Source organism: Cygnus atratus, chromosome 5 (assembly GCF_013377495.2).
Source record: "Cygnus atratus isolate AKBS03 ecotype Queensland, Australia chromosome 5, CAtr_DNAZoo_HiC_assembly, whole genome shotgun sequence".
NCBI lineage: Eukaryota > Metazoa > Chordata > Aves > Anseriformes > Anatidae > Cygnus > Cygnus atratus.
In genome coordinates, this window is record NC_066366.1 from 47,048,670 (window position 1) to 47,069,713 (window position 21,044).

Sequence of the window (21,044 nt, forward strand, 5' to 3'; positions counted from 1 at the left end):
AATTATTTGAAAACCACAATCTCTCAGCTAGATTTTCTTTTATCACAATCCTGTTGATTCCTTCAGAAAACTCATAACACGTGTGTTGTAGCACACAATTTTGGTCTCCAAACTCCAGTCAGACATTATGCCTTACTCTACCCTTTGTAACCAATTTTAAACTACACAGTAAACTATTCCCCTCCAGCCATCTGGATTACACTACTTGAAAGTGACATGACATCCTCTTTCAGCAGAGTAATTTACAGTGCCAAAAGCAAAACAAGTTATTACTGTTCAGGGCAATAATCTTACCATATATTAAGTTGAGTAACTCCACAGGTTACACTTGCTAACTAAAGCAGCTTACAAGCCAGTAATATTTGTACTCGTTCTACAGTAGTTGCACTTGTACTGGAAGTACACTAGTTTGGAACAGACAGTCTATTGAAATGATGCAGTCCATGCATAAGTTTTCACATTTTGTGAATCTATCTGTACTCAAATCAAAACCATCTGACCCACTTCCTACAATCATAACAAACAACTACACCATTCATTTTAGCCACAAAATGAATTTAGCCCTCATTAGCCCCAAATGAATGATAAAAATATGTTGAAAACAGGAAAAAAAAGAGTAATTTTAATAATTTGAAAAAATAAGCTCCTGAACAACATGCTGACTGTCAAGGACAACAAATAAAATTTAAGATTCTGATAAAAACAACATTATTACAGTTAGCACCTATCAGATATATAATGTTGACGGATGTCATATTCTGAAGGAAGGCAACTCCTTCCTTTGGTTTCAGAATTCACACACTAGACTACCAACTACTCTTGCTGGTTCTGTTCTTGTCCCAGAAGAACGAGCCTCCTAGCTCTTCATCACAGAATCAAAACTCTTGTGAAGAGCTAGGAAGCTCATTCTTTATGAAAGAAGAATAAAAATAAATAAAATATTTATCCCACAAGAATACATGCGAGGTTAAACCATAATAAAAATAAAGCCTGAAAAAAATATTTGACATGTGTAAGTTTTGCATTCATAATTACTAATCTTGCAAACAGTTAAGTGACCTTTTCAAAGAAAGCTGGATGAGTGTTTCACTACACTGTGAATTAGCATACAACCTAGCACTAACAGATCTAATCTCTCTCTGAGCTAGACCATTCCACTCTTTTAGCTACACAGTCATCTACGACTTACAGTTACTAACACAACCTGTTACTTTTTCTGTTTTTCTACAATGCTCAGGTGTCAAGTCAAAAAATCAACTTTGAAGTAAATGCTTTATAAGATGGAGTTTGTCCAGAAGAGAAATAATAATGCCTAATTTCATGCAGAATAGCAGTGAAGCAGACTTTACCTTGAACAGATAATCTAAAATCTGTGAGCGATAGGGTTCTTGGTAGTTCACAAGGAGCCTAGACGTGGCCTAAAACAGAAAGAAAGTGGAAATATACACACCTTAGCTTTCAAATACATAAATATACCCCAATTTTTCAGCCTGGGCACTTTCGCGTAGTTAATAAAACTTCAGAAGTGAACATAGCATCAGGAGCTCTGCTAAGAACAAACAACAAGGTTTTTCTAACCCCTCACTGGTACATTTTTGTAGATTTTAAGTGCTTGGTACTCTGATACACTTCAAAGAAGAAAGTTTGGAGAACAGGGACACAGACTTACCGCAAGCAAAGCACAGCTCCCCAGCAGCATCACTCCTGCTCTCCCCGAGCCCCCCGCCTCGCCTCACCCCGTACCAAAGGCACCGAGAGCTCGAGGGGCCCCTCAGACCCCCCACTACCGTCCCCGCAGCCCCCCTCCGGCCTCCCCCGTCCCCCCGCGCCAAGGTCCCGGGGCAGCACTCACCCCTCCGCCGCTGACAGCGCCGATGCCGTCGAACTGCCTGCCCAGCCCGCCGCCGGCGTCCAGGACGTAGGTGGCCGTTGGACGCGGAACGGCACCGACCCCGGGGGGACCCGGGCCCCAGCTGGAGCCGAGCAGGAGCCAAACCCAGAGCAGAGCCTCGGAGCGCGGGGGAAGCCCGGCTGGTCCCATCCCGCTTGATCCCAGCCCGGCCAGTCCCACCACGTCTCGCCCCATCCCTGCCGGCCCCATCCCGGTCGCCCCGCTCTGCCCCGCCCCGGCCCCCCGGCGACTCGCCCCCGCCCACCACGTGACCTCGCAACCTGGCAATCACCTGCGGAGGGCGGGGCGTGAGCGCGCTTCGCCGCCATTTTGCTAAAGGGAAAGAGCGGGGGAAGGGTTTTGAGCCCGTACCGGGCAAGGCCGGGTTGAAGTTAGTGGCTGCCATTTTGGAAAAGGGCACGGAGGGTCCTACGCGGTGTGGAAGCGGGCTGCTATGCTGGGTGTGGGCGCTGAGTATGAGTGAAGCCGTTGAGGAGCCATTTTGGGTGTGGGAATGTGGAGGGGGACTTCAGGATGCGTTGTGATAACGGGGGTGCGGGCTTTTTTGTGTGTGTGAAAACAAAGCGAAATTGCACATCGTGCAGCATGAGCAGCCCAGTCGCGAGATGGATGCCAAAGTGCCCCTCATCCACTACCAAGTGGATCCTTTCTCCAGTGCATCTCGGTACATCTCTCACTGCCAGGCCCTCACCAGCTTCTGCCCACCAGTAGCTGTGACTGGCTTTGTGCAGCCCTCAGCCCATCTTCGGGCTGCCACCACATCCCTCATACTGTAAGCAACATAAGCACGTTATAGGCGAAAACTCCAGCACGGCGCAAGAAAGACCTTTGGTCTTTTGCACAAGAATGAGCGGCTTGGCTGGGAGCGGCTCTGGGGTGCGGGGCACCCAGGGAGAGGCTGTGCCCTGAAGAGGGGTGCTGGCAACCCCAGGGTTTTCCCAGGGAATCCTAGTCGGCCCTAGTTAGATCCACAGCAGGACCCCCAAGGGGCTCTGCTGAAACTGCATTTTGACTCCTAGGAGCAGGGCTGAGCGCCCCTTTCTGTTTTACAGAATTTGTGGGATATGCTGATGGGCAAATAGTTGGGATTGTGACATAACATACATCAAAAGTTTCCATGAGGATAAGCCAGGGTTTTTAGCTGGAATCCATATCCAGAAAGCATTCTGCTCAGATGGAAAGTAGTCAAGAGACTGGAGATCTATTTGATTATTGTATAAAAATCCTGAAAGTAGAGCATTCTGACCATTGACCTTGGTGTTTTAGAGAGCAGATGTTCTGTGTGTTTCAGGAGCAATGAGGCACTGGGAGATGCAGTGGCTGATGTCATGCACACAGTGTGTTAGAGCTGTAGGAAATCCCAGGTTTTTCATGTTTCTGTCCACAAAGAATGCTGTTAATTGAGCCACTGCCTCTATTGTGCATGTCATTGAGGAATCTAATGTCTCAGTGATGACATTACCTGACTAATGTTTCCTGTTTATTTCTTTTTTTAATAACAATACCAAACACTCATATAACATTTTGCACTTTACAGCAATATCAAGCATTAACTAATGAACCTGCTCACACCCAAATGAGCTATACAATGTCATTATTACGTGCAGAAGGACAGTGACTTCCTCAAGGCTACAGTGAGTCAGTGGCAGAGGTAGAATTATGCTCATAGTCCTAATTTGCATTTGTTCTGGCAGACAGTGCACCTTTGCACTTCTGGAGTGTGCAAATACAGAAAGTATTGCCATCATGACAAATTAACTGTTTAATTTTGGTGATTTTTAAAAAAAAAATGATATATCAATTTATTCTTGATAGAAGGCTTTTGAAGCGGAATTCATTCTCTTGTTCACTCATAGGAGCCCAAAAATGTCAGCTTTCAAAACTCATACTTCTATCGTATGATGTGCTGAACACCTCCCCTTTTCATCTGGTGAAGAATAATATATTTGAAATCTTTTTTGGTGGGAAGAAGAGGATAATGGGACTATAAGGACTTTTATTCAGGGTTAGGAATCTCAACCTGGCTTTTACCTGTAAATACTGTGCTTTTTTTTTTTTCGTTATGTCTTTGTCCATCATACAACGATGTGTGATCTGAACCTTTTGTAAGCTCAAATACAAGCAATAAAATTATTGAGTACTTAAACAAAATATTCATTGTTTCTTTTGTAGATAAGACAATTTTCCACTGTTGATGCTTTTCTATTTCAGTTCTTCTTTCTTAGTAGCACTTCAGTCTCTGCAAACCCAAAAAGCACCTGTAGTTCTGAGATGAGTGATTTGAGATACTGTATATCCAGATCTCAAAAAAAAAAGTGCTGCTTGTATCAAAAATTGAATTGCCAAGAGTTGATTTTTTTGCATGTATCTTTACTTCCAGAAATGTATAAAATGCATTGTCTCCACTCTTGCTTTCTTTGATTCCTCATTCCCAATATTGACTGTTCAGTGAAGACGTTTAGAAATAATTCACCTAGATTTCTCAATTTCTAATAATGATAAAGGTTGCTTTTTCTTCAGTGAAATATAGGAACCCTCAACAGAGGAGCAGAACCTGCCCACCAGAAGTTGTTCTTAGTAGATGTTATATTAGGGAAAGACAGGTGAAAAGTGAGAAAACGGGTCTTTTTCTGATGACTTTTCTCTCAGTGAAAATAAAGGCTTGACTGAAATTTATTTTAGAAATTAACCTAACCTATCATCAGCCTTATGTGCTGAAAAGCCTAATTTTCACCAAGCTGGAGGGCGCTATGTTACCAGTTAAGGAATGACTGCAAGTATAGAATGATTTGATAATCAGTAGAAAAAAACTGTGGATAAAAAAGTCATGCTCTGTCTGGAAAAAAAAAAAAAAAAAAAGGAACCAAATCTCTGCATCCAGTGGTTATTATAGAGCTGCCTGGCACTGTTCTCAGAGAAGTCAGGATTCGAGAGGTTTTAAATTTGCCCATCTCTTTCATTTCTCCTTAGCATCTGAATCATCAAATAGGCCAGTTTTTATATTACACAATAGATGTACATTTAAAGTGAAATTGTACCCAGTTTTTTAGAAGCAGACATCAATCGTTCTAAACAATATTTATGGACAAATCAGAGCACACAATAAATTGTCCTGATCAAAGAGGTAAAGGAGAAACTGGGCCTATGTAACATTTTTTTCCCTAATTGAATTATCTGTTAAAAGAAACACCCCCATGAAAGCAGCATACAATCTCACATTCAGTTTATATAAAAATATACAAATGTGCAAACTGTTGAAGTGCATGAAATTGTTATCCCCTGTTAACTAACACTATGCACAAACTTGCTCCCATCAGTAGGCAAACAAAAAAAAACAGTAACAAAGATCCTGAAAATAATTAAACTCTTTTTGAACAAGCTCCTAAAATCCTTATGATGTATTTTTATGGGTTTTTCTCTAGTCATTTTTTCTTTGATTCTGTGATAGATTTGTTGGAAACGGAAAGTGCCAAGTCTTCTGGTCAAAAAAAGCTTCTATGTTTTGAACACATACAAATAACGCTGTTCCATTTCTGTGGAATGGTTTCTCTTCAGGATGCGTTGTATCCTAAATAAGAGGTTTGTAATATACTCTACTCATTTAATTTTGTTATTTGGCAATATTTTCAGTAAAACTTATGTAAATTTACCGAAAATATAGCTAGATTTACCGATCTTTTTTTTTTATATTGTTTTATGATTTATATTTATATTGTGTTTATATAGTTTTATAATTTTTTTATACTTCTTAATAAGTGTGTTGTCTTTTTCCCAGGGGTAAGTTTAAATGAGCAGGTTTGTGTTTTTTTGTTGTGTTGTTTTTTTTTTTTTAAAGGGGGGAAGTGGAAAAAAATTAAGAGGCTTGTAAGGAGTTGCATCATTTGTGTATCTAAGAGCAGCTTCCTTTTCCTTTATCTGATGAAGTGATTTCTCTTCTCAGAACCAGAGTCTGGTTGCACTACTGATGGTATAGGAGTAAAACTGCTACGCGGGAGCACATGGCTGTCTAGGTAAGAGTACAAAATCCAATAAGTTAGCAGATAGACTATTAATGTTGTGGTACAGGTCTTACCCTGTCTCTCCATTAATGTGATGCTGACATCATGCAACAAGGAGAAGAGACACAAAACAGGCTGGAAAAGACTGCTCTGGGAGGAGTATTTCACCCCCAGCACATGCAAAACATGAGGCAAGAGGGCGAACAACATTGAAAGGATGAGTTAGAAAAGACACGCCAGCTTGTTTTATTCTTTTAGTTGTATTGCCTTGACCATAATACCTATTGCTTAGGAGAGGGGAGGAAGGATGGAGAAGAAAAGGGTATGAGTTTTCAGGATTCTGAGCTGTCCTGTTCTCATTGTAAAATTGCCTCAGACCTCACAGAGGGTTCCAATAGCTCTTCTATTATTGTTTTTTAATAACTTATTACATTAATAAGGTACTCAGTGTTATTTATGTGAATATCCACAATCCTTAAAACTTAGCAGAAAAACAAGCTGTTCTAAAAGTAGCTTCTTAGAATACCAAGTGTCATGTACATGAGAATATTTTGTACAACATCTTTCTGTATGCCTAGAGGAAAACATGAGGCACAGCAAGATATAGCAAAAAAATGTTCACCTGTGTGGTCTACATCCTTTAAAAAAAAAAAAAAAGGTACTTTTTTTTCTATTTGCTCATGTTAATGAGTTTGTTTATGCTCTATAAAATAATCCATAAAGTGTATCTCAAAGGCTGAACTCTTTTAGACCTGCTTGAGTTTCTACAGAATCTCAGAGAGCTGTGAGCAAAATTTAGTGTAGTATATGAAAAAGTGCTGTTCATTTTAAGCAAAAAAAGACCATGTTACTGGAGGACATATTTCAACTCTCCTAAACTGTGAAGGTTTTCAGAATTACAAGGTTTTAAGAAGGTTTTGAGATCTTCTCATTATAGAAAAGATCCAGCTATGGGTTGTCCCTCTACTTGAGGAAATCAACTTGGCTGTATAACTTATTTTAAGAACACAAACCAATCTGCTGTTGAAATTGTTTAGAGAAAAAAAAAAAAAATCAAAAACACATCTGTCCTTCCATCTTATGGCTGATACACAGTAGCACTGGTACAGCAGCTACTCTGCAGATCTAGCAGACATAATGTTTTCTTCCCCTGAATCTTACCTACTAGGCAAAGTACATGCAAAAATATACTATATTATAATGAATATTGCTTACAGCAACTTGTCCTTTATGAACTTGAATTTTAAATAGAGGACATAATGGAAATGTATTGGTTGTGGATGCTTCCAAGATTAAGCTGGTGACTCTAGCTAATCTCTATATATTTCTAATTAGTGACTGAACTCTGTCAGTAACACAAAATCCTTACAGTCTTCGCCATCTTTCCTAATTTCCCAAACTGTAGTAGGATTCTTGTATTTTAAAAATAAAAAAGACTCCCCCGTTCTCCCCTTAGAAAGTTGTTTACAGAAAAGAGTATGGAATATCCATTGTGTATTTGTGCTTATGAAAGGATAGTTGCTTGCTTACTTTGTTACTTACAAAATGTCATAAATGCAGAGACTGTGTAAAGTTCTCTTTGAATCCAAATTAGATACTGTGGAAATGCATCAATACAAATACATTATGTAACATTCACATTCATTTGCAGGTTTGTTTGCATATGTTACTTGAAGCATAACATTTGCTAGTCCACTTCTTAAATATTATGTCTTACTGCTAGTTATTTTATTTTTTCAGAGTTCTCTTAACAGCAGGTTTTCTGTAGCAAAATGATAAAGAGATTGGGAAAACGATAATCATTGAATAATCTGTCTAAAAGAGAATTGGCTGTTGAGAAATATATACATGGATTTTTTTTTCATTAGTACGCTTCTGATACCAAAACAAGTCTACAAAATAAGGGGAGACATTTGAGTCACAGACAGTTTGAATCGTGAAAGACAAACCATTAGACAGTATCTTTAAACAGAAATTCCTTGATAGATTTTTAGAAAAATTCTAACAGTAAATGGGAAAAATTACCAAACACTGTGTTTCAGGGTGTCTGTAAGCCAATACCATCTTCCTGAAGAAAACTAGCAGGTACGCTCAGGAGCTGAGAAAAAACATGGGAATGCTTCAGATCATGCTTTCAGGTAAGAAAAATAATTTTGCATTACATAGTCCTAATTATCAGAAAAGTGCTGTGTAAGGAAGAATGGTATGGACAGATTCCTCTGAGACAAGACCCCAAATAACTGTAGCGAAATGTGTTATAATCAGATGCAAAACAGTGCTTTTTGCTTTTCTATTTCTGTGCAAAAAACTACAACATACATTGTGACCTACTTCATTTGCTGGCTCTTTGACACACTTCAGTGTAGGTCAATACATGCCAGAATGACACACTTTTTGTTATCGTTGTCACTGAAAGAATATCCTCCTATAAGTAGCATCGATGTGTCATCAAAGCTAGGACATGGATTACCTGAGGAATTCCAGACTGGCTTCTGAGCTTTGTTCATAGAAACTGTTGATGATAGTAGTTGAACATAAAAGAAAGCCATGGGGTGTAGTGACCTGTGAACAAGAAGGACAGAAAATATTGCTGAGGTGGTAACTTTCACGTCATCTTAGCTCTCTTTTTGAATCCCATCTTCAGTGTCCCAGCCTGCCATAATCCAGTTAGAGCTTAAAATGTTAAGACAGGTGGCAAAAGAGCAAAGCAAGGTCTTGCCTTAAAGAACATGCAGTTTATTCAGATGACTACAATATAAAGACAGGTGGTTTACCTATGATCAGTAAGATCAAGAGAGGAAAACTTTTAGAAACAGTGAGTTAAAAAGAGAAGGTTAAAGGTAAGTTAGTTGGTCTGTGCCTAGGTTTGAAAGAGATGATTTAGCTAGCTGTGGGAAGATCTGTGGTGTGTAACATGAAGACAAGTCGGGAGCTTATGAGGAGGATGAGTCTATAATATAGCAAGTCAATTAACAATGGAGAAAGAGTTTGTGGGGGAGGAGAAGGAATTCCAATTTCTCAGTCATGCGCCTAGTATAAACACTGCCTCATCCACTTACTGCATTACATACATGCTTCTGAAAGGGCACATTTCCCTGTTAGACCTGTTATAGGAAAAAAGATGCTAAAAATTATATAAAGAAGAGGTATGTATTTTATCTGTTACTTATCTCATCAGTCTGCATACATGTGCTTTGCTGTTGGTGAGAAGTGGGCCAGCAAAACCCTGGGATCCAATTTCTAGAGCTAGATGTTTAATGTGTGATACTTACCTATATTGGTGAGCCTATGATGCCCTATATACTGTGCAGTTTTAATAAACCACACTGAAAAGCATATTTCTTATGTATGTCTTACATATAGGCACTGCTTTTCTCAACTAGTCATCATATAAGTAACGCTTCTCACTGGAACAAACTGAGAAGTCTTTCTCAAGAATTTTCGCTATCTTTCAAGCACGTGAATGAATTTAGGACTAACTGCGAAAAGTGAGCCAATAAATCAGTGGCTGGTAAAAAGAAGTGTGTGCTTCCTGACTGTTTATGTCATTACTCCTTTTTATTTCCTGAATATCAGTGAAAGTTTCTCTATAGAAAAGAGAGATCCATGTAATAGCTTCTGAACAGTAAATAAACTTACATGGGTTTCTCTGACAAACCCACAAACCTCCACACACATGCATCAGACCCATAAAGGGCAGAATGAGTTTGCCCACCACATAGGAAAATCCCTGTACCATAAATTGCTTTCAGTTTGAGCTGTTTCCTTCGTGAGAACAGTTGTAGACAGTTCTATCTTGCAACCTACTCATTCTACAACCGCTTCACCTCCTCTGCTGGCAGTCTAGACTCAAACCACAGATAAATTGTTAGAGGTGATCTCTGAAGCAGTATATTTGGCAATAGAGCTGGACCACAGCAAGTATTCTCCATCCTTGTGTTTCCTGAATTTTTTGGTTAGATCTCTGGAGAAGGGAATTACTGAATGTCAGAGCTGTGATGTAACCAGTGAGTACCAATTGTCTCATAGCTATGGTAGTACACCCTTTCTTACTGAAAGGTCAGCTTTTCTAAGTGCTTCTAAAACTTATGCAACCAACTCCTCCAGTCCCATTTCTTACTCAGGGCTGCCATTTTACTATTTTCATGTTAAAGCTGTTGACCACATGGCTGTTGTAGTGCCTAAGACAAGCTTAATTACTGATGATTTTACAAACTCATGCAAGGCAACCATAATTTCTTAGAGGAAAGAATTGTAAATAAAAAATTGTACTCAGAGAGTCTCCATCTGATTTGAGAATTAAGCCTGGCAGATTCTCCTGTGCATGCAAAAATCCAGTAGCTTGCCAGGTTTCACATGAAGGTTACACGCTGTAACCTTTGCTGGAATAGCAATATTGATGGCAAGCTCTTGGGGGATCACATACTAAGGAGGGGTGGGGAACTAGGGAAATGTGCAGATGTCGCAAGAGAGTGATTAGTAATAGGAATGCATATCAGCCATGTTCTCCTCTTCTGGGCATATACGAACATGTGGAAGTACCTGAATCCCTGTCTTTGTTTCTCCATTGTTTTAAAGAAGACGAAAGCACTGGGGATAAGAAATCTGCCATATAGCCAGCACCCTATTTCACTCCTGTTTATTATTTGCGGTGCACTTTCTGATCTTCTTTGACTTTCTCACAAGAGAGACCTTTGATTCCAGCACCCTACCCCTCTGGAAGTGTCTCATACTGCTTCTGCTGTATAAGCTTGCATATGACTGACCTTGACCTTCTTAGACATTGGGGTTCTTCCTCTGCACATGTCCATCCAGGAGTGTTTAAAACTTTTGGTCTCCTACAAAGACAATTTATTTCTTCAAAAAAACAATACCACTAAGAAGTCAAAAAATGTTATAGCTGATATTTTTCCTTTTTGACAACAGAAAGGTGGAATCTTACCAACCAGGTCCTGAAGAACTAACAGATGACCACCCATCAGACTACAGAGGAATTTTTATTGCATCTGGGCTGGAATTAGCACAAAACTCCTCAGGGTGGACAATGAACAACACTGCTAAGTGCCATGATGATCACACCCTGGATAAGTATTTGTTTCCATTTGTGTACAGCATTGTGATAGTCATCAGTATTCCCATCAACTGCATATCCCTCTATGTGTCTTGCATTCAAGTGAGGAAAAAGAATGAGTTAGCAGTCTACCTCTTCAGTCTGTCGCTGGCTGACCTTTTGTACTCTGTGATTCTGCCTCTGTGGATTGATTATGCCTGGAATGGAGATAACTGGAGGCTCTCTGCCACGCTTTGTCAAATTTCTGCCTTCCTTATGTATATGAATTTCTACACTAGCACCGCATTCCTTGCTTGCATCTCTGTCGACAGGTACCTGGCATTAGTTCACCCCTTGAAGCTCCAGCACTTGCGCACAAGAAGATTTTCACTGATTGTCAGCATAATTGTTTGGCTTCTGGAAGGCATCTTGAATTCTGTCATACTGATGAACAACGACGTGTTCAGTGATCCTTGCAATTCCACTAATCATACATTATGTTATGATAAATACCCCCTGGAACTGTGGCAGGCACAGATAAATTTACTCCGGATATGCTCAGGGTACCTGGTTCCTTTGATAATCATTGTGTTTTGCTATCATAAAATCTACCAAGCAGTGAGGTGTAATCAAGCCACAGTAGATGAAGAAAAGAAAAAAATCAGGAAACTTATACTGAATATCACAGTTACTTTCATTCTTTGCTTCACGCCTTATCATGTTGTATTGTTTATTCGTAGCATCAAGGAACCGTACTCCACTAACCCCCAGTTTTTGCAGTTGATGTATAAGATCTACAGAATCACACAAGCCTTAACAAGTTTGAATTGCATTGCCGATCCGATTCTTTACTGCTTTGTGAGTGAAACTGCACAAACAGACATTCTGAATTTGCTCAGGTGTTGCTTATACCTACGAAAGCCTGAGGGAAACCAAGTGGAAGAACATACTCTGTGCAGTTCTACTACAAAGAGCAATATCACCTACAGAACTTGCTGTGAAACGGAGACTCTCTCAAAAACGGCTGCAAGAGCATAGTCAAAGAAAAAGTGGATAACATAAAGCAAAAAGAAAGGAGAACTCTTCTGCCATCTATACGTAGGAAATACCCCAGAAGTATACTAATCTAAGTGAAACCAGTAGCTGGAACTAACGAGAACTTATTACAGGGTCAATGAAATTGAGGGAGCATCATCATGTATCTTTAAAACAGATGTGGTACATAAATCAACAAACAAACATACAGTCAAGAAAGGTGAACATGACACGCTGAAAAAATTACTGAGGATTCCCCACCCAACTGCCTCCTGTCTCAGATTGCTAGCTAGTCCATGTGCTGGGCATACATGTACTCAGCTGGAGGAAGGCTGAAGTCCTCTTAACCAGTCATTTGTTTTCCTGTTTTAATAAAAACCTAAAGCTTAGCTGTGAAGGAGCCTTATGTAGGATTGTTTTTAAATCTGTGGTAGAAATGAATAAAGAACGCACACAAACACAGATCATTCAAATGATTGACAAAGGAGCAGACAGAGAGAGGGTGTTCAATCTTTTCTCTGATGTGATGGTGCTATGAAGATTCCTGTCTTTCAGTAATGGCTCAACTTCTCCTTCAGCATACCCCTCCCATTAGCCACTTCTTAAAATCGTTTACCTCATGTAGGCAGAGACTTAACTTTTATCTTCTTTGGAAAACGTCCTAATGTATAATTATATGTCATGTCTTTTCATTACAATATGAGTATTTTCATTACAATATGAGTATTGGGTTTCAGATAGTTAAAGATTCATTACTTAGAGTGTATATAAGGAACCAGATTCTAGCCACTGATGGTTTAAGTCAGATGAAATTTTTCCTAATATGCACAAGGAGGAAAGGAAAGGAATGGAAGGTGAGGTTTCACATCTCCACAACACAAAAGACTAGTCTTTAGTCTTGCTTATTTTGACTGTAATCTGGAGTGGGTTTTTTTGTTTGTTTTTATGGAGTCAACAGAGCAAGGAGGTCTATATCCACTTCTATAACTGCAGATGGAGGCTTCAGCTAGTTACTGGCTGAGCTCTCAGTCGGCCAATTTTACAAAAATTCAAACAAGCCAACTAACTATACTAAAAAAAAGCAACAAAGAACAAGAATGGACCAATAGCTAATAAGAATGGCAGCAAAGGATCCCAAATTTTAAAAGGGTTGAAATTAGCACAAATCAAAAGTAGAGCTGTTAACACAGGGATCTGGTCACATGCAAGCTCCCTGCTATTGCTGTGATTCACTGGTAGTGGTGGGCACCTACCCCTGTGAAAAGACAATCAAAACACTATGGGGTTTTCTTTGTCTCCTCATAAACATTTCACTTTGGGTCAGTTTCCAGGAAGAATGTTTGATTTTGGTGGTTTTCCAGTTTCATAGAGAAAAAAAAAAATCTTTCCATCAAAAATAACCCCCTCTGCAAGTCTGCAATGGAAAGAATTTGTACCAGCACTTTTCAGCACAAGTAATGGAAAGAATTTGGACCAGCACTTTTCTGCACAATTCTAGGACTGACATTATACTTGGAGGACCAGCATACAGTGATCACAATTACCACTGAAATTTGTGCATGGAAATTATTCATTTCTCCATTACAAAGAGCCACTTTCGTTGTTTTCATGAGTTCCTGGTTGTGTCTATTTATATTTTCAATTAATTTCACATTCTGAGATGGGAACTTGAGAGACTGAGGAAATTGCAGTTGTTCAGCCTGGAGAAGAAAAGACTTTGGAGGTCCTAATATCAGCCTTACAATACCTGCAAGGAGAGCATTGAGAAGACAGAGCCAAGCTTTTCACAGCAGTGCATATCAGAAGGACAAGAAACGCACATAACTCAAAACAAGAAGGGTCAGAGTCGATATAAGCAAAAATTTTTGAACTATGAGGACTGCCAAGCAGTGGAGCAGGTTGTACAAAGATGTTTTGCACCATCCGTCCTTGCAGGTTTTCAAGGCCCAACTGGACAAAGCGCTTGAAAAACCTGGTCAGGCCTCGTAGAGGACCTTGCTTGGAGTAGAAGGTTGAACTAGAGACTTCCTGAAGCCCCTTCCAACCAGAATTCTCCTGTGATCCTATGAACTTTTATAAATACGTATGTCACTATTCTGGCTGTTACCTTCCTCTTTAAAAAAGTAGGCTCCCTTCCCTTCTTTGTTTCCATTAATCCTTTTACTGGATTTTGTTTTCATGTGTTTTTTTTTCTTTTCTGTAATTCCATTTTATATATTATGAAGCAAAAAGTACGTGAACAGCAGCACAAACTACTTCACCACAGACGTGTCCCTGTGCTGACCTAAGAACACAATGTATTTTGCAATAGAATGTGAAATTTCACTGCTGCACTGGAATAAAAGCAGAACCAAGATTCACTAACTTCATGGAAAAAAAAGAACTTGGTTTATTTCTAGACCTTTCATGTGCCAAAAAGGTTGGAAAGTTAATTCCTTGTTGTGTGGTTTTTGTTTTGTTTTGTTTTTAATTAATAGGGGATAACGATAACGAAATATATAACGATAACGAAATATATAACGAAATATAACAAAAGCTAAGATAACGAAAGCTAAAGCTAAACAACAAAACTGAGTAAAATTTAACCCGTGTGTCAGGAAGCCGTGAGAGGTGGCTGCTTTGCAAGGTAACCAGGAGCTGAGGATGACTGCAAGGCGAGCAGGGCAGTATCCTCACCAAAAAGCCATGCAATCCCACGGCACCCAAGCAAGGTTTGCAGAGCAGATCTGGTGATGGTAACAAGCATCAGCCAACAGCTGTCCGATCAGCAGACAAATCACATGGACGTGCTATAGTGATAAGGCAGGTCTGAGGCTGAGCCAGGAAGCCAAGACAACAAGTCAAGGTTGTCTAAACAAGTCAAGGTCAGGATCATCAAAGTACAAGGCCAAGCACCATATTCCCGAGATGTGTCTCAGGTGAGGGCACAGGGCAAGTGCCTGAGCTTACAAGCAGCTCCTGTGCCAAGGAGGAGAGATCGCCACCAAAAATCCTTCCAGCTTCCTCTCCCACCCACCTGGCCCTGTGTTGCATGGCAGCACAACATCAGTGCTGGCCTCCACACAGGCAGTCAAATCCAAGAAGGCAGGGGAAGAGGCTGAAGTCTGTAAGGAAACTCAGGGCCCTGACACTGCGCACAGAGCTTTATTTCCAAAAAATTTGGCCCTGGGATTTAATACATTTCAATTTTCTGCCTTTGCCCATGAAAGCCCTAGCTTGGGTCAGCTTCTATTTTTATGTGTGGATGTTTTTTGTAGCATCATTTCTTATAGTATGTCCCTGCCTTACTGAAGATCCACTTCAGATAAAGGAAAACAACAACGTCTGGCCCACAGGCTAGGCTTCTTGAAGGAACTCCGATAAATTAGGTGTCTACTTTACGAAGATAAAACATAGGTACCTAATCCCTTAGGGCTGCTCTGAAATGCTCACTTCGCCTGTTGAAATAACAGTCCTCTGGTAAAATGAGGAAACTGAGATTGCAATGTCCTGTACTTCAGTTATTTGTGTATTTACCTCATTATTCTGACATAGCTAAAAATTTGCAATCTTTTTCATTCTCTCTCCAAATTTGTTTGTCCCAGCTTGACCAAATTTCCTGTATGAAAATGGACATCTATATTCTTTTTGGAATCACACAGTATTATAGGAGAGAATTCCACAGTGAAAAATGTCTTCATGAAGGCTCCAACCCATGCTGTGCATACTGCATTTAGTAATAATATTACTAAATATTCCATGTAGAATATGTATTCCTAATAGCTCTGCAGACAAAAACCAGGTGCAAATTCACAGAAACCACTTCAAAAGCAAGAGCATTTGTTACAGGAAAGAGTTTATAAAAATCCAAAGATCTATTTAATAGCAAGAAGAAATGCATTCCTCAGTGAGACACTGTAGTTCCTATCTCACTTCCCAATCTATACAGCAAGAATATGGTTAATTAAAGGGCCATGATGGTAACTTAGTTAATACCTGTAGGGTATGAAATATCAGTGCCAAATGATATTGTCAGCACAGGAACACCAGAGGTGGGTTTACATGTCAATAATTCACTTAAAGCAGAATCCATCTCCCAGTAGTGCAGCAAAGATATAGCTCAGCTTCTTAAGCTTTGAAGTTTTCAGTGAACCGTGGAGACCTTGCTGGTGGAGTTTTAGACTTCATTTGACCTGTGTTTCCTAGAACATTAGCCATGAGCTGCCTCACGATGCACATCATTGTTCTTTTCTGATGCAATTACATATCAGCTTTGTTTTCTTAATGTCACTGGGGTCAGTCCTGACTCACATGGTTGTAGACTAACAAAGACTAACAGAAAGTCGTCTTTTTTTTTTCTCGTCTTTAACATGTCTAACTTCAGAGCAACTGGGAAAATTGAAGGAAGTGTGAATTTGAGCTATGAGATTAAAATATTCCATTTCCTGTTTCCATTCACAGAGAACAATGTTACTAAAATGATTCTAATTACTCCAGTGACAAGCTTCAGAAACTCTCACTTTTATGCCAGTAAAGGAGTGCAATGCCATTGTTTAGCCACATGCCACTTTTCACATTACTTACCAGTATCTTCAGTGTTGTCATAGGTCTAGTTCTCCATTTTCTAACATGGTAAAGCTGCATCTTGTTTGCTGCCTGTCTCCACTCAGCACAGAGAGGGTAAACAGGTGGGAGCACTAGAGCATTTGGGACCAGCACGACCTCAAAGGCAGAGCAGCCACTTGTGCAGAACGAGGCCACAAGGAGGAAAAGCCTGGGTTACCGGTCCTGCTGTAAGGAAGGGAATTGAAGTGTGGCCCTGCATACAGCAGGGTCCTGGAGAAACTGCTGCACCCAGGGGATGGGTGCTGCTAATGGCCAGGGTTTTCCTTGTTCCATGAGATGGCAGCTCCTCATGGTCCCAAAGCCCTGCAAGACAGCAGCTTGCCCCTGCCCAGTGCCACCTGCTCCACTGTACCTGCATCTGACAAACCATGGCCTGGCATTGATAAAGAGCGTGGGGCATGGCAGGGAAACTCCTGGTGTGTATCCTAAAGGTTTCTTTCTTCCTTTTCTATTGCTGCACCACAATATCTGTGTTACTGATAAAAAGCTAGTCTAAGATGGTATAGGGAGTTCTTCGCTGTCCAACAGTGAATTAAAAGTAACCAAGCTATTTCACATCTTTTAATATCCTAGAAAGGCAAGCTTTCTTCTGGACTGAGACTTTTAGAAAAATAAACAAACAAAACACACACAAGCAAACAAAACAGAAAACAGTAAAGAAGATGCTGTATCAGCATGCATCAAAATAGTTAGATCCTCACCTGTGTCAGGGCAGCTCAGCTACCGCGTGCTGCATCTGAACTACAGCCTGTACACATCAGAGCTACAACGTGTCTCTGTAGCACCTCTCACTGAAGGTCAGAGTGCACACTTACGTATAATGATCTCATCATAATAGCTAATGTAAAATGGAAATGCTAGAATGGTGGGAGGTATGAAACACCACCCCCTCCAAAAAAAAAAAAAAGTCAATCCCTTTTCTATCCCCCCCCCCCTTTTTTTTTAAATTGACTTTGTATATTTTGGTGACAGAGGATACAGATGTCCAGCTCCCTTAAGTGGAGTGTGCAAGAACCTAAAAAATAAAAAAGACCATGTTTCACAAAAACTGAGGTAGCTCTCATGAGCTGTTACTTCAAATTTAGTATTTTTGGAAATATTATTGCTATGGCAACCTCTTGGTTAGTGGTTCAATAGCAGGGACAACAGATTGATTATTTTCTTTTTTCACCTTTTTTTCCTTTCCTTTTTTTTTTTTTTTTTTTTTAAATCCCCCTGGTAAATGCAAATTCTGTTGCTGGATGAAAAATTGAGATGGTGACGGATTGGGTAAAAGCACACCCAGATACTGTCCTGGTATCTAATCACATATAAATATACAAGTAAACACCATATTTAGTTTTATATTCATATAACAATTAAATAAAATAGGGGTGCAGCTCGTGCCTCACCCTGGTTTTTTTGTTGTTGTTTTTTGTTGTTTTTTTTTGCTATGGCTCTTTAAATCATCTAGATGCAGCTCGTTGTCTTTCAGATGAGATACTGAAGGATATTTATCATAAGCAATGACTTTCACAGCCCTTTTCCAAGGGCTGGTGGTAATATCCCCAAATCTGTGCTATATTCAATCCCAGCTGAATCTTTATTTTGACTTTTAAAACCATGACTTTTGTTTCTAGCCTTTTTTTTTTTTTAAAGCTTCCTCCCTTTTAACAACAGATATGCAAAGTAATGGCTATTTTTCCCACCCCAGATGAAGAATGGCACCTAGGAACATTCTAATTTTAAATTTCTAACACTTTATCACAGTTATTTGTGCCCAGCCCAATGAGATCCTAGCCCTATCCTACAGATACATCAAGCTATTGGAAAAATTGTCCCCTCAGTTTTCTTCTTCTGATACCTTTGCAGGTATGATGGCAAGTTCTACATCCAGAAAGCCACAGTCTAAAGGAGAGGTTTATACGTGGCCTTCTGTTTCACATATTTAACTACATGTGTGAGGAAACACTGTGAGGACAATGCAGTTTATCCTGTAAAGGCAATGTGGGCAGGTTAGGTTCACATCCTTAAAAGCAGGTGAATTTATGAGGCCAAGCAGGCTTGACTGATGAGATTATCTTTCCTGGCAAACTTATATATATCAGCAGCTTCACTCCAATGGGAATAAAGAAAAAAGGCTGGGTTGGAAAATGACAACTCCAATTAAATATATCCTCTCCCTCCTATTCCCTTGAACAGACTACTGATGCCAGATGCAAAACTGAGCCACAGCAGTACAGCATGCACATCAGGTCACCCTCCTGGTTCAACAGCTCTTATGGGCTCTTCCAATTCAGCTTTCTGCAGCCCATCCAGACATACTACAGGTGTACTTGGTGTGAGGGTACACAGCCAATGACCTTGGGACACAGCTCTTTCCGTTTCCCTTTCCTTCCCTTGACAACTCACTGTTCCTGCGTGTATCCTAGTCTGAAGCACCAGATATCTCACAGAGCTCTCATGTATGACAGCTCCAGGATCTCACAAAGTGGGCTAGTTTACAGCAAACTCATCTTCTGAGGTAGCTTTTCACCTTAGAAGACCCAAGAACTCCTGAATGAGAAGGAAAGTAAAATACCCTAAGACTTAGAGTGCAACAGAATCTCCAACTATGCCAAGTATTTATGAAGCAATTCCTAAGATTAATATTGAATGAGAGAATAAACACATGGCTTCACCCAATTTCTTTGCTTATCCTGATGGTCTACAACACAATAAATACCTTCAGCAAACTAAATTTTCTGCTCCTCCTCAGAACTCAGAAAAGGTCAAACAATGACTGCTGATACACTCATGGAAACTCCATGCAGGCAGAAATTAGCTCGCTTTCCTGACACAGAGTGTATGTGCACACATTGCTGTCTGGCAGCTCAGAACATACAGGTTCTGCATAGCATAACCAACCTAACTGAAAGCGTCATACCAAGAAGTTGTACAGGAAATCAATATTGCATTCACATTCATATTTGTTGCAGTGTTAGTACCAGAAATGTGTGAAATAAAGTTGACTATTTCCTGGTCAGCTATTTTGACAAGAGCAGTGCCAACCTTCCTTACCCATCTGCATGGCTGTTAGTGCATAATGTAGTGTGTCAGTCCAGTCCACATATCGCTATGGGAACCCATAATTTAACAAAAGTAGTAAAATACTGCAACATATACTGAAGGCATTCCTGGTGAGTCAACATTTAAGGTTGTGCTGAAATCTGCAGCTGCTGTTAATTCCCCTGTAATGTTCTGTTTGAGTAACACATTTCTTCACAAAGTCTAGCATTTGCACTTAGAAGATTTATTTCTGTGAAAAGCAGGAAATAAATTTAGGCAGTAGCATTTAGTAGTTTAAAATTAGCTCCTTTTGGAAAGGAAAATTTCAGTTCTGAAGATTTTTTTGATCCCTACTATATCACTAGCAGATTCAGAATTTGACTTTAGATAGGCCTGGCATAGCAATTTCAAAAAGATCCAGGACTATTTGTCAGCAGAGACCATCATAACTCTGTCTCTACCAAGGGAAGTAAAGGGCAATAAATTTATTAAAAAAAAAATAATTCTTCTTGTCTCACCGCTATTTATACCCATAATTTCCACAGAAGTTTTGCATGTGGTTATTTGAAAGTCATAGCTCTTGTATCTGGAGGTCCATGTGCATTTTCCCTTACCTTTTCTTGTGTTTTATGTTTATCACTGCATGTAGGGTCTCGAAAATGTTAATTTTAAATGCCTAAATATACTGGTGGTGTCCAAAATAACTGTGTTTTAAACGTCATTATTCTTAATAAAATCTTGACGCTTTGATGAACCTGATTTGCTATGAGTTTTGTCTTGAAGCTTGATGTTCAGTTTATTTCTGTGCAATAACAGGAAGTAACCCACAAAGGGCATCAGAATAAAAATAACAGAAAAGGGAGAGGGCTCAGAAGTATGAGCATCAAGAATCCTGCAAGGTAGATTTAACTAGAAGACTTTGCAAGAAATTGCTAACTTGCTAATTTTAGCCAATTTTGCAGTTTAGTCATTTTTAGTATTTCATTCAGAGAAACTAGGACCAAGAACTCAGAGACCCTTTGAAGCACAGCATGTGCAGGAAGCATTAAGACATCCAATGCAGACACTGAGCGTGGCTTTTCACTCAGGATGTCTGTAAATTTGCTGCAAAGATATTCAAGTAATCAACCTGTGATTGCACAGAGAGATGTTAGTAATCCCTATGGTTGGATACATACTTTCTAGAAAATGCCAATTTTCCTGGCACCTCAGCAAACTTAATTTGTTCTTGCACAGAACAGGTTATATAGCATTTTCAGTCAAAGAAATATAGCAAAAAATTACACAGAGACAATTGTCTCAGTTGTACTTGCAGAAGTCTGAAATGAGTGATCTGAGAGACTATCCTCACTAGGTGGCGATTTTGGTCTGTTTAGTCAGGCCTTAGACAAGAACAGAAAAAATCCTAGTTTAAAGA

General features: G+C 39.8%; 2 protein-coding genes across 3 annotated transcripts in view; one reads left to right on the forward strand and one right to left on the reverse strand.

The window, feature by feature from the left end:
* GALC (galactosylceramidase) overlaps nt 1–2,144 on the reverse strand; it is a 40,105-nt gene extending 37,961 nt beyond the window's left edge. The window contains exons 1-2 of one of the 2 annotated variants that reach the window (XM_035539296.2): nt 1,853–2,144; nt 1,350–1,418 (exon numbers count right to left, since the gene is read on the reverse strand). In XM_035539296.2, coding sequence (XP_035395189.1) covers nt 1,350–1,418; nt 1,853–2,101 — 318 coding nt within the window. In that variant the 5' untranslated portion in view covers nt 2,102–2,144. The remainder of the gene's footprint in view (nt 1–1,349; nt 1,419–1,852) is intronic. The other variant, XM_035539297.2, reaches the window with a different exon arrangement.
* Nucleotides 2,145–10,954: 8,810 nt separating this feature from the next.
* On the forward strand, nt 10,955–11,998 carry GPR65 (G protein-coupled receptor 65). The gene has a single exon (XM_035539262.1). The coding sequence runs from the start codon at nt 10,955–10,957 to the stop codon at nt 11,996–11,998; it is 1,044 nt and encodes a 347-aa protein (XP_035395155.1).
* The last annotated feature ends 9,046 nt before the right edge of the window (nt 11,999–21,044 follow it).

Bases quoted from the DNA above. Each gene is read 5' to 3' on its own strand.
- GPR65 (XM_035539262.1), top strand. From the start codon at position 10,955: ATGAACAACACTGCTAAGTGCCATGATGATCACACCCTGGATAAGTAT.